The 13,735-nt window shown below is 36.9% G+C and overlaps 1 protein-coding gene across 1 annotated transcript in view; it reads right to left on the bottom strand.

The window, feature by feature from the left end:
- RGS22 (regulator of G protein signaling 22) overlaps window positions 1–13,735 on the bottom strand; it is a 183,483-nt gene that overhangs the window by 96,253 nt on the left and 73,495 nt on the right. The window contains exons 12-14 of the mRNA XM_069081333.1: window positions 5,684–5,798; window positions 3,958–4,083; window positions 2,902–3,003 (exon numbers count right to left, since the gene is read on the bottom strand). Coding sequence (XP_068937434.1) covers window positions 2,902–3,003; window positions 3,958–4,083; window positions 5,684–5,798 — 343 coding nt within the window. The remainder of the gene's footprint in view (window positions 1–2,901; window positions 3,004–3,957; window positions 4,084–5,683; window positions 5,799–13,735) is intronic.

Below are 13,735 nucleotides of genomic sequence, written 5' to 3'. Positions count from 1 at the left end.
TCTTATCACTCAGTCTAATTACATCTAGGCTGGCTCCAGCTATATCACACTATTCCCTATACTTCATACTTATGTCAGCCCTGTTCCCTTAAGGATACTCTGTACTCTTTCTGAAACCATAATAAAATCAATATTGTCATTATTCCTGAAAGGATGCATGATTCTACTCACCTTATGATTCCACTCACAATCCCTGTGTCTTTCCAAAACAAAATATCCCTCCCTGGACATCATTCTCTTATATGTGATGGCTTCTGTACTACAATGTTAAGGGACTATATTGCTTTTGCATTTGTATCTCTAGTCACTGGCTAGTCAGTGGCTCTGGAGGAGAAAGTGAGGCTGGTGACCTTGCATAGCCTTCCCTCACAAAAATAAAAGTCAATTGCAAGTCATGTCATCATTTCCCTGATGGCATGGTCCTCTGAAAACAAAGGACAAATACAACAACAACAAATGCTTAACACGTAGTATACATTTAATAATATTTTTACTCATTCACCCTGTTGCTTACTTGCACTACTGTTCCCCCACTGGGACTAGGGAGAAGAACCCCAAGACAAACATACTAGCCTAATTTCAACCTGCTCAGAACCTTCTACCAAAGATGTGAGGTGGCTTCTGTTCTCAAGATCTTCTGACTAAGACATCTCACCCTAGATCTTCACTCTCATTTAAGTTTTATTTATCATTACCACTGTCGTTGAAGTTTTTCCTGGTCTTCTCCAAGTATGTGACCTGTGCTTTTTGTCATCCCATAGCTAGGGACACTATGCAGCTCCTCTTCTTACCTCACTCACACTCTGAGGAGCTGGAGGGCTAATTCTGGGCTATTGGTGATAGGTAGTTACTAAGTAAAGCTGTGAGACTTTCAAAGAAGTCCAGTCAAACTTCTTGCTCTTCCTCCTGTACGGTGTTTCATGTCCCACCCACATGCCTTTGTACCGGCTACTCCTCGCCCCTCAAATGAACTTCCTTTTCACCCTCCATTCCTCAGAATCCTGAGGTTGCTTCAAGGTTCAGCTCAAATGTTCCTCTCTACACATGGCCTTGACTTTTCCTCCCAGTTGCTAATGCCTCCCCCCCCCCAAGTTACTCCCATCTTGTCTTTCCTGGATACACCATAAGATTCTTGAGGGCAGAGGCATCTAGAAGTACCCTTGGGAAAGAGAAATTGCTTAACAAATGCTTATTTATTTTGGAGGAAAAGAAAGAACGGCCCTCCTATCTCTTCCCTATCCTGTCAGGAGTGACTCCATCCTTAAACTAGTAATTAGTAAGCAAATACCCAGCCACCCCTGTCAGTTGCAGACCTGAACTTACTATACTCCATTTTTTCTGCATCCTACACTATACATATGTAGGTAATTGTGTTCTGAGCTCATTTGACTGAAAAGGAATGTTGTCAATCCACCAATCTCTCCCTTCCATTGCTTGTCATGATAATAAAACTTCTCCACCTGACTTTACCCAAAATGTTAATGGTACTCCTTTTACTACAACAACCCTGAAGAAAGGATGAAAAAATACACCCCCTTCCCCTTAATTGTATAGTTGGGAATGCTATGGGAGTGGAACATAAACTCTCACACTAAGGAGACAGCTTGGTTAGTTTTGCAAAACTGTCTTCTTTCTTTCTTTTTAATTTTCTTTTATTTTACAAGAGGTAGCTTGCTAGGTTGGGGATGGGAAAGAGATATATTCAAAAATGAACATGATATAAAAACAAAAGATATCAATAAAAGTTTTATATTAAAAAAAGAAAAGAGATCAGTAATAACAGCAAATGGTACCATTGGTAGGAAGGATTAGGGAGGTAATAAGGAAAAGAAAAGGAAGCAGAGAATTACATGCTAAAGATTGACAAGCAAAAAGGTGAAGCTATGTAGTCCTGGGAAGCTGTACTATTAAATGAGAGACCCAACTTTATGATTAAAACCATTGCCCCAGTTCTTAGCTATGTAGAAGCTAGGGCCCTTAGTCTCATGGTAGGAAATACACAGCTGGGCCCTGTCAGCTATTTACAAAGTGTAGTTATTTAAAGTCAGCATTAGGCTGGTGGAAATCTCTGCAAACATTTAGCAAAACCCCAGTAAGAGAAGGGCTATCCCTTCTCTTTAACTCAGTTTCCATGGAGACTCTCTTGTGAATGGGGCTATTACCGAGTATACAAAGTTACTTAGGCAATCCACTTGTATAGAACTGATGAGTAATTTTCTAGGCTTAAAAACCCTCCCTTTTAAAAAACATGAAATGGCATAAAGATAAGCAGAATTTATTCTAGTCATAATTTCTCCCCCTTTCTACTTGAAAAAGATACTGGTTTCTCCATCTCATTTTCTTGAGCATGCTTTTTCTCCATCTCATCTCCTCCCATGTCTTGGGTTTTCATAACACATTTTTAAAAAAAATCTCTGATACTAAATTATACCAATGTTAGTTTCACATGACTCAGAACACAGAAGCTAACTATAAACAAACTATTAATATAGTGGGAATTAGTCATTAACCTCCTCTTCAAGTCAACAGACCAAGGAGACCCAACAACTAGTTTTCTCTATAAGCTCAGTAAAGGTCACCTCTAAATCTTATAATTAACACACACTCTTAGATACTCTAATTTAGATTCCTTAAAAGAAGCCCATTTTGGTCTGCCTCCTGGCCACCTAGTTAGAAAAAGTGTAATTTGGAGAAAAGTGGAATGAAGTGGAGGGGTGGAATAAATGAGAGAAGGCAAAATAGTTGGCACCAGAGAAGAAATATAAAATGTACCAAATAAAAAAGATAAAACTAAGAACCAACATATCCAATTATAGGATGATCGACGACTATTTTTCTCATGTGGGGTTGGACAGACCTTTCCATTTTCAGAGATCTGAACAAATATTATTTTCTACTTACTTGTGCATGTTTGCATACTTTAAAAGGCTGAAGTGTTTCTTGGTAGAATAGTTGATGATAAGCCTGCAGGTCAAACCAAAAGTATGCACTGTTCTTCCAAAGCTACAGATGGAAAAAGTACATAAATTATTACCACCCAATTATTAGGCCTCCAAAAAGTTCTAATTTCGGATGCAAGTAATTGTTTAGTTCCTTGGGGTCATCCTAAATCACATTCAATTTAAGATGGTTTTAATCTTCTATCATATACTGGCAATAAGACAAACTATTTAGTGGAACTGTCACTAGAATGTTATATTCCTAAAATGTATCCCTATCTAATTGGCCATTAAAATAGTAAAAATCCTAATTAACATTTGTAGAATAACCACATTTTTGTGGAATAAAGCCAAAAACTGAATGTATTTTAATACTTTATGTGCAAAGTTATACCATGTTGAAACCAAATTCTATTCTAACAATTGAGGCAATTAAATGCTTTTGATTTTTCACTTGGGCAAAATTATAGTTTATGAAAAGATTTGGAGCAAAGAATAAACTTGGGGGGGAAGCTTGTAAATTTTTTTGTTAATTTTGGCAAATATTTAAAAGAATTTATTATAATTATAGGATACGTAAAACTCAACAATCTGAATTTAAATTATTCTACTGATACTACTTACAATCCTAAAAAGATATAATACTATAAAAAGTCATTGTTTCTGGTAAAATCTCAGAAAAATTAAGTACAAGTAATATCAGACCTGTATTCTAAATTTTCCAGCTACTAAAAGCTTCTATTGGCAATTAGTTACAGAATCGCAAATCAATCTTGACCTAAATACATTTTAGCTATTTGTTGTTTTTAATGTAAGAATAGACCATGAAAAATTATAAAGCATATATTTAAATTTTAGCCAAGTAACATTACAGAACTTCCTACAACAGGGGGAGGTTTTAACACCAAAAATAACTTTCCTGATAGGGAGATTTCTTTTTTATTTTTCCCTTTTCTCTACTTTACATGGAATGAATTCTGTTCAGTCTTCAGAGGTTAAATATACGGTTACTTTATACCTTGTTCTCTGAACATTCACAGAACTTAGTGAAGAAGTATCCAGCTCTATTTTCTGCGTACAAAGACTGCAGCAAGTTTTCCATGTCAGATCCAAACAAGGCAGCATTAGCAGTAGCTTTTTTAACCTAGATAACAAAGCATAAGTCTATGATTCATCTAACAATAACTAGCAATCATGTAGCACTATCAGGTTTGCAAAGGGCTGTACATTTGATCCTCAAAACAACCCTGGCACTAGGTGCTATTATATCCCTTTTTACAGATAAGTTTCCTCACCTAGTAATCACCGGAGTCAGAATTCAAAGTTAGAAAAACCTCCACATCCAGTGCTCTATCCATCACATCACTTAAATCCCTCTGAAAACATTGCTTTCAGTTTTCTTAGGGAGGTATAGAGCAATGGGATTGCATCAGATCCATGAAACTGTCATTTTCCTCTGGCCTGTTTCACTTTATTTTTGTACCACTCGTGTAACTGATGTAGAATGGTCATATCTGGTCTATAAGTGGTCTATGGAGATAACCATGGCAGTAGCCTTTGTTCTATTGTGGAAGAATATGATTTTAAACTTCCTGTTGAACCTCAAATACTTGTGTTTCAGGTACAATGATGTATTTTTCTCCCATAGGAAGTCTTCCAAGTTTCTGTTGGTGGCCTGCAGAATTACTATTCTTTTTTCCTTGAGGTGCTGCTATTATAGCCATGAGAAGGTAATAAAGAAACCATGTTCAGAACTATTAATTGGCCTGAGGGGACTCTCTTAAGAGTTCCACACTAGGTTGTGGCCTGCAGCCACACGGTCATGTAAGTCCTCATAAAAACTTTGCTGCTTATGCATTTCTCTGCCAACAAAGCTGGCAATCCTTATGTCACCCTAGAAGCATGAAATGCTGGCTCCACTTCCTTCCTTTTCTGAACTGATGTGAATGTCCAACACTCATAATAAAGGGACCCAAGAATAATATGACCTTCTTTGTTTACTTCACAAAAACTCAACATCTACTTTGGCATCTGGGATACAAAATATGATGATTTAAGTAAGATTCTTGTTATCTCTCCCTGTTTTAGAAAATCCTAACTCATAAGCATCATAAACCAAATAATAATGAATTCAATAAAAGAAAGCAGGAGAATGGTGCTAATGAGAAGAAAAGAAATGTCCAAAAATAATAACTGCACAAAATTACACCTACACTTTTAGTTTATACCCAGAGGTTGAAGCTTCTATAAAAGAGCATGACACCTATGGAGTATGAAAGGGAGATACAAAAAAAAGGACATTAGATGGTACTTGAATTAGATAGTACTAAACTATAAATTAAGTGTCTTTAACTTTTAGAAACTCTCAATTCTGAAAGGATGTTATGAAGTTTTACCCTATTTTTACAATTACCCATCCAAGACTTCTAAGGCTTTTATCTTGCATGAAAAGTGTCACACTGAAAAGCAGAGAACATGGGTAGCTCTAGGAATAATAATTAGAATCTAAAAATGTCGTTATTGTTGGTATCTTGGTAGTCTGTGGCTGATCTGGTCCTATCAACTCTATTGTTAAAGAACAATAATATGTTATTTTCATTTTGAAAAAAATATGGGGAAAATATCTTACAAAAGGAAAAGTGTTTTTATAACAAACATTCTCCAAAAACATTTATGTTATTAAACTAGAGAGTCATGGTATCATAGATTCATGTGCCAGGTTGGCCACTGTTCAAAATACTTACAACAGTTTCTTCAGTATAGCTAAATTTTCTGTCTAACTGAGGCTTCAGACACTCGGAAATATCAGTAAAAGATGTTAGACGAATAACTTTGCTGCTTACAGTCATGCACTTTGAACTAAAATAAAAAGAGATAAGGAACTCAAGAAATCAAGTCAAATAAATGTTTTTGATAGAACTATAAAGGGCACAGTAATGGTACAGCATATAAGGAAAGTAGAGTACCAGTAATTTAGTTGAGGAAAAAAGATACACAAGGACAAAAAGAAAAATAACAATGAGGCAAAATGGTAAGTGCCTAAAAGGTGGTAGAGACAATAAATCTATGGCTGTTTTAAAGAGAGAGTCCTTGTGGGCTCAGGGCACAGAATGACATTTAAGAAGAATTTTGGGGGGGGGTGGCTAGGTGGTACAGTGAATAGAGCACCGGCTCTGAAGTCAGGAGGACCTCAGTTCAAATCTGGCCTCAGACACTTAACATTTACTAGCTGTGTGATCTTGGGCAAGTCACTTAATCCCAATTGCCCCTCCAAAAAACTTTTTTTAAAAAGAGGAAGAATTTAGATACGCAGAAAGAGAAAGGCAGTATAAATCAGGGACCATAGTAGGATCAAAATTAAGGAGATAGGGAAATGCAAGGTTTGGTCATGGGATAGTTGTTCAGTTTGGTAGGAGTGGAGGGTTCATGTAGGAGAGAATTGGTAAATAATGTCAAAAAGGTTTCTACCATTCTGGGTTCAGATCAGGCAGGCATTAAGTCAGGCTAGGGAATGAGTGCTTTGTTCTATGGGCTATGGGGAGCTACTAAAAGTTTGTTTTAATTTGTTCTTATTATAAACATAATCATTAACAAAGATAAATAAGAGGTACTTTCCGGATCCCCCTTAACTCTAGTATCTTCCCTCTATTGATAATTTCTGGTGTATCCTGTACATGTCTCATTAGTACAGAATTGCTTTCCTGCTATCTCCTTCACTGGACTGTGAGTTCCTCGAGGTATGGAATGGGCTTTTGCCTTCCTTTGTATAACAGGCACTTAATAAATGTTTATTGATTGGCTGACATAAAACCCTTAGAATTTAACAAATTAGGACCCCTCCCCCTCAAAAAAAGAAGGAATAGGAACTAAATCTGTGGTTTCATTGGAAAAGAGAACCCTTTGGTAATAAAATTCCTTCTCCTGATATAGATCTGCTATGTAAAGTGTGAAGAGAGCTGCCTATAGGCCTGAGAGGTGTAACTTGCCCAGGGATACACAGATATTGTGTGTCAGAGATAGGAGCTGAACTCAGGTCTCCTTAGCTTCAAGAGTAATTATCTGTGCACTGCCCATGTTTCTCCTTTGTAGGAAACAAACAAAAAGACAGTTTCTCTGTATATGCTTCTAAGTCTATCTGAAATCCAGCCACTTTGGGCATTTCCCCCCAAAAAAGTACAATTGTGGTAAATGCATATACAGTTCTAATATTTTGACTTGGTTTTACATCATTTCATATAGGTTTTTCTTTTCTTGTGAGATTTATATTTATCACTTTTACAAAATCATATCTATTTATTTTAAAATTAAATTTTTATTTTTTCAATCAACAAAAATTTTCCTTCTCCTCTTCTATTTCCTCCCCTGCATTGAGAAAAAAAACCCAAATCCCTATTACAAACATATATAGTCAAAGCAAAACAAATTCCTGAATTGGCTATTTCTAATGAACAATTAATCAATCAAACAAACAAAAAACCATCTGTCTCAATCTTCATTCTGAATCTACTGCCTTTCTATCCAGAGCTAGGGAAAATGTTGCATCTTGAGTCCTCTAGAATTGCAATTAGTCACTGCATTGATAAGAGTTTCAAAGCTTTTCAAAGTTGATTATCTCTACAAAATTGCTATTATTGTATAAGTTGTTTTCTTGGTTCTGTTCACTTTACTTTGCATCTGTTGACACAAATCTTTCTAAGTTTTTTTTTCCAAAACCATGACCTTCATGATATTTCTTATAACATTAATAGTATTCCATCACATTTATATACCATAACTTGTTCAACCATGCCCCAATTAATGGGTACCTCCTTGGTTTCTATTTCTTTGCCACTGCAAAAAAGAATTACTATAAATATGTGTGTACATATGAGTCCTTTTCCTCTTTCTTTAATCTATTCACAGTATGGACCTAATATTGGTATCACTGGATGGAAAGGTATGCACAATTGAATAATTTTGGGACATAGTTCCAAATTGCTTTTCAGAATAGTGGGACCAGTTCACAATTACCAATAAAACATTAAAATGCCTTTTTTTTTCTAAATCACCTCTGGTACTTGCCATTTTTTGTCAATGTGATGGGTGTGCATTGCCATTTCTCTAATTATTAGTGATTTAGAACATTTTAATGTGACAAGTGACAGTTTGTTTTTCTTCCTTTGAAAACTTCCTATTCATATCCTTTGACCATTTATCAATTCAGGAATAACTCTTATTCTTACAAATTTGAATCAATTCTTGATATATCTTGGGAATGAGACTTTTATCAAAGTAACTTGCTGCAAAGATTTTTCCCCCATTTACTTGTGTCTTTTCTAATGTTAGTCACACTGGTTTAGTTTGTGTAAAAATGTTTTAATTCTGTGTAGTTGTATCTTGAGATGATAAAGTTATGAACTCTTCTCTGACAGGTAATTTCTTCCTTGCTCCTATAATTTGTTTATGATGTTATCCTTTAGGTCTAACTAATTGGAACTTATCTTAGTATATGGCGAGATATATTGGTGTATACTTAATTTCTACCAATTTTCCTAACAATTTTTGTTAAATAGGGATTTCTTACTCAAATAGCAGTGATCTCTGGATTTATGAAAAAACTTCTGTGCTCATTCACTTCTGTGTAGTGGGCACCAAATCAGTTCTACTGATCAACTTCTCTATTTCTTTTTTTTTTTTTTTTTGCTTTTTGGAGGGCAATTGGGGTTAAGTGACTTGCCCAAAGTCACACAGCTAGTAAGTGTGTCAAGTGTCTGAGACCGGATTTGAACTCAGGTCCTCCTGACTCCAGGGTCAGTGCTCTATTCATTGTACCACCTAGCCACCCCAACTTCTCTATTTCTCAAGCAATATTTAATTGATATGATGATTACTGTTTTGTAATATAGTTTGAAATCTGGTACTACTATTAATCCCCTTTCCCACTCCCCTCCCCCCCCATTAATTCCCTTGAGATTTTAGACTTTTTTTGTCCCTTCCCCCTGGTCTATAAAGTAATCCTTTGGTAATTTTATTGGTATGGCCCTGCATAAGTAAATCAACTTGGGTAGTGTTGTTCTTTTCATTATATTGGCCCAGGTCTTCTTGTTGTTGTGCAATCATTCAGCCGTGTCCAACTCTACATGATCCCAGGGGTCTTCTTAGTAAAGATACTGGGAATGGTTTACCATTTCCTTCTACAGTGTGTTCTCATTTTACAGATGAGGAACTGAGATAAATATGGGTTGAATGACTCAACTCATGGCCTGGGGTCACACAACTGGTGAGTGTTTGAGGTCAGATTTGAACTCAGATCTTCCTGACTCCATACCTGGTGCTCTATCCACTGTACCACCTAGCTGTTCCATAGCTAAGGGGGCTTAGTCTATTTGTGAACAATGACTATTTTTCAGAATTATACAGAATTGTCTTTATTTATTGAAAAAGTGTTTTGTAATTATACATAAGCTCCTCGTGTGTTTCTTGACGTGTATTCCACCCCACCCCCGCCCGCCCCAATCATTTAAGATAGTCTGTGGTTATCTATGGAATACCTCTTTCTGTCTCTTCCTGCTGGGTTTTGTTGGTAATATACAGAAAAAATGATAACTTCCTTGGGCTTATTTTCTATCCTAAACATTTTCTGAAGTGCTTAGCCTGTTTTAAATAGCCTTTAAGTAGTCTTTTAGTTATTAGCTCTCTAAGGTTCTCTAAGTAAACTATCATATCATCTGCAAAACAGAAACTGTGTTGCCTCTTTGCTTATGTTTATTTCAATTTTTTCTTAGTTTATTACTATAAATAGCATTTATAGCCCTAAATTGAATAGTAATGGGAATAGTAGAGTCTTACTTTATCCCTATAACCTTATTGGAGAGGTCTCTAGTAAAAGCTCCATCAGGGATAATGCTGCATCTTGGTTTGAGATAGATTCTACTTATCTTAGTAAGGAAAGACATCTACTTCTATGTTTTCTACTGTGTTGTTTTTTTTTTTTACTTTTTAAATAGATTTTATTTGCATTGGGTTTTTTTTTTTTTGGTATCACTATAGTTTCATCCAGGTTCCCTTTCATTCTCCTTACATCCCCTATAGAGCCATCCCCTATACAAGACAGGATTTTTAAACAAAGAAGGCAGCAAGTTGGTGGAGTTGATGGAGCACCAGGCCTGTAGTCAGGAAGGTCTCAGTTCAAATCCAGACTCAGATACTTACTAGCTGTGTGACCCTGGGTAAGTGACTTAACCCTGTTTGTCTCCATTTCCTCATCTGTAAAATGAGTTGAAGAAGGAAATGGAAAATGTCTCCAGTACCTTTGCCAAGAAAACTCCAAATGGGATTATAAGAGTTGGACACAACTGAACAACAATAATTTTTAAAGAAAAAGAGGAAAAATGAGCATAACTGATCAATACATTTAAAAAAATCTAAAAATGTCTACAAATGTACAACACTTGTGAACTTCCAACTTCTTCAAAGGGGTGGAGTAAGAATGTCTTTTTGTGTCTCTTCCAAAACATGTTTATTCTTTATATTTTTTTAATATTTGCTTTTGATTTTGTGGCTATTCTTTCCATTTAAATTGTTGTAATCATTGCATAGTTTTCTTGGCTCTGCTTACTTCACTCTGCTGTAATACATCCCCAATCTTAAGGCATCAATTATCTGTTCTCACAAAAAGTGCTGCTTTTTGTAAGTGTACGTGGGGGCTTTGTTCTTATCAATAGCCTCCTTGGGGCATAAATCTAAAAATGGAATCATAAGTCAAAGAGTATGGATGTTTTAGTCACTTTATTTACATAATATCAAACTGCTTTCCAAAATGGTCTCAATGATTCCCTAGTTCCAGTAACAATGTATTACTGTAATTACCTTTCAACAACCTCTCAAACATTGACTTTTGTCATCTTTGTACTGTGCACCCCTTTGCAGTTTGCAGAGTGTGATGTGAAACCTCCAGGTTATTTTGATTTGCATTTCTCTTATCATTAGAGATTTGGAACATTCTGCCATGTGATTGTTAATATGCTGTGATTCCCCTTTTGAGAATAGTTTGTTCATATACTTTGACCACTTATCTATTTAGGAATGGCTTTAGATGTCCTGTACCAGGCCATAATTTTATAATTTTTCAGATGCTTGAAGTCAAACATTTATTTATTTTAAGGACCAACATTTAGGAATTGACTTTTATTGAACAAAATTATCTCTCCATGTACCAATTCCCTGCAGAACACACCCAGTGCAAGGCCCCCATCTCACAGAATATTTCTCCTTCACTAATTGAAGCATTCATCAGTAGCACTACCACCACCACCAAAACAAGACATAGCTCATTTGTCTCCCTTCCAATCACTCCCTCTGCCACCTCACTCACTCCCCTGTAGACTCTCCTGTCTCTGAGATACTACAGCAGTCACTTTTCCCTTATTGCTAACCTATGACTTGACCAATGCACATCACACACTTCTCTTGATTCTCCCCCTCCCTTTTCATGCACCCTCCCATTTTGCAATTTAGTCCTACAAAAAATTTAAAAGTAGGGTGTTGTGTGGTTCAGTTTGTAATTCTCCAGGCCCCTCTCACTACCATTACCTCCACTTGACTTTCACCTTCATCCCTGTCTCCTTTTGTATATTTAGAAAGAAGTCTCTTAAGGGCCTCTCTCTGGTGTCACTCTGTTGCCATTGCTGTCTTTGGCTGCTGTATTCATTCACTTCTCTTGAATTTCTGTTGTCTGGGGTATTTGGGAAGCAAATTATCTCTTCAGGGTTAGTTTTCTTTCAAAGAATACTTCAAATTCCTCTTTATTAATGGATGTTCTTTTTTCATTCATGGTTATGCTCTGATTTGCAGGATAAGTCACCTTGGGCTGCATGTTGAGCTCCATTGTTTTTCAGAACACATTATTACATTCTCTCCTGCATTTTCTTGTGAGTTCAGAATAGTCTTGTATTATTTGAATTTCCTTTCCTTTGTATTTGAAGGTCTTTTCCTGGTCACTTGCAGAATTTGTTGTTTCTCAATAGAATTGTCAAATTTAAATGCTATGTGTCTTCTAGTTTACAGCCTCAGGTTGCTATTTTTTCCTTCTGGAGATGATTGACAGCTCTTTTAGACAGGAGCTTTATTTTCTGTGTTCAGATGTTCCATGCAGTTTTCTTGTAATATTTCTTGTATTATGGTGTTTAGGTTTTTTGACTTATATTCTTCTGGGAGACCTATGATCTTTAAGTTATCTCTACGCATGCTGTCTTTGAGATCAACATGTTTTGTATGAAGGCACAGCATGCTTTCTTTTAATGTTTTTGCTTTTTGCTTTTCTTCTTCCAGACTGGTCTTCACTTCGATATATTTGTGTTCCCTATCATTTGTCCTCTCCTTTGTTTCTTTTATGAGACTTCCCACCATTTATTAGATCTGTAGACCATATTTCTTTCTGATGTTAATATCTTCCCTATTCGTTTATCTGCTTATACTTGAGGTCTTCAAGTTTTTTTTTCTTGAAATCTTTGATAATTTCAATCTATTTTTCCTCCTTATTTTCCCTTATTGCTCACTTTCTGATATTCCCCCTCCACACCCTCTGCCATGGTCTAATCATCTACCTGGTGGATGGATCTCAAAGTGTCTCAGTCTTCTCCCAAAATGGGCAATTCATGATTCACCAGTCTAGGTCTCTGTCTTAAGTGACTTTGGGGGGGGGGGGGAAGAATTGGCCCCAGGCATATACTAGGCTCTTTTTCTCAGGCTTACTGGAATGCACACCACTCCCACAAACATGGTGTCCTACCCCTCTGTTCATCAGTTTTCTGGCCCAGTGGTAAAGCACACTGCCTTGCTGTTGCTATTACAGCTGCCATTTGGAATCTGAATCTTCATGATACTAAGAGAAAAGGGTGGGAGTATGAGAATGAGCTCTGTCACAAAACTAGAAAGGGATCCTTCCCTATCTCTGCCACTGCTCTCCTGTAGCATTCAGTGCAGTTTGGAGTTTGGATTCCTGTGGCACTGGAAAAGGGATGGGGGGGGGGGGGGGTTGGGGGGTTAGGGTGTAGTGTGACATTTTTTCACAAGCCTGTAAGTTGGGCTGGCTAGTGAGCATCGTGGATGGTGGAGGAGAAGGTGCTAAAAGAGCATGAGTAAGGTTCATGAAGTTTTTCCCCTTCTTTGCTTCTTAGAGTCCTAGACCATGGGGACAACGGAAATTGATTTATCACTGGTATATCATTTCTATTTTGGAAGTTTTGAGAGTTCATGAGGATATGAAAACATGTTTAAATCTCATCTTATTGGTCATAAGACTGCAGTTTGTTTCTGAGTGAACCCCTAATACCCACTGTCAGGTTCCCACCCTTCCCACTCTGCAACACCACCCTTAGGCACAGATCACCTCATTAGTCTACCCTGGATCTATGCCCTGAAACGGGTAGTGGATGACAGAACTGCCTATGGGCATTGGTACTTGAATCCTGTACATGGTCAGGTAATTCTGAGTTGGTCAGTCCTGAGGCACAGTCTTGGTCTTCACGTTGGGGAATCATGTCAGGGAATGCTCCATGAGGCTGTTCTAGGCTAGATCCAATCTCTAGTGTCCACAGATATCTCTGTCTGTCTCTCTATGCCCAGCTGGACTAGAAAAATGGCATTGTAATTTTTTCTTAACTTTCCCAATCAAGACTATATCTGGTGCATTTTCTAGATTTTTGCGAAGAAATTGTGGGGAAGGGGGAGAAAATTCAACTGCATTTCCTCCTGCCATTCTACCACAGTACTTAATTTAGAAGCAGAATGACAAAGTAGATAAGTCAGGCTTCAAG

Source organism: Petaurus breviceps, unplaced genomic scaffold (assembly GCF_028583685.1).
Source record: "Petaurus breviceps papuanus isolate PSGF00001 unplaced genomic scaffold, PetGlider_PUasm1.0 98, whole genome shotgun sequence".
In the NCBI taxonomy this organism is placed as follows: domain Eukaryota; kingdom Metazoa; phylum Chordata; class Mammalia; order Diprotodontia; family Petauridae; genus Petaurus; species Petaurus breviceps.
The sequence above is the reverse complement of the archived record's forward strand: the minus strand, read 5'-3'. Positions and strand labels throughout refer to the sequence as shown.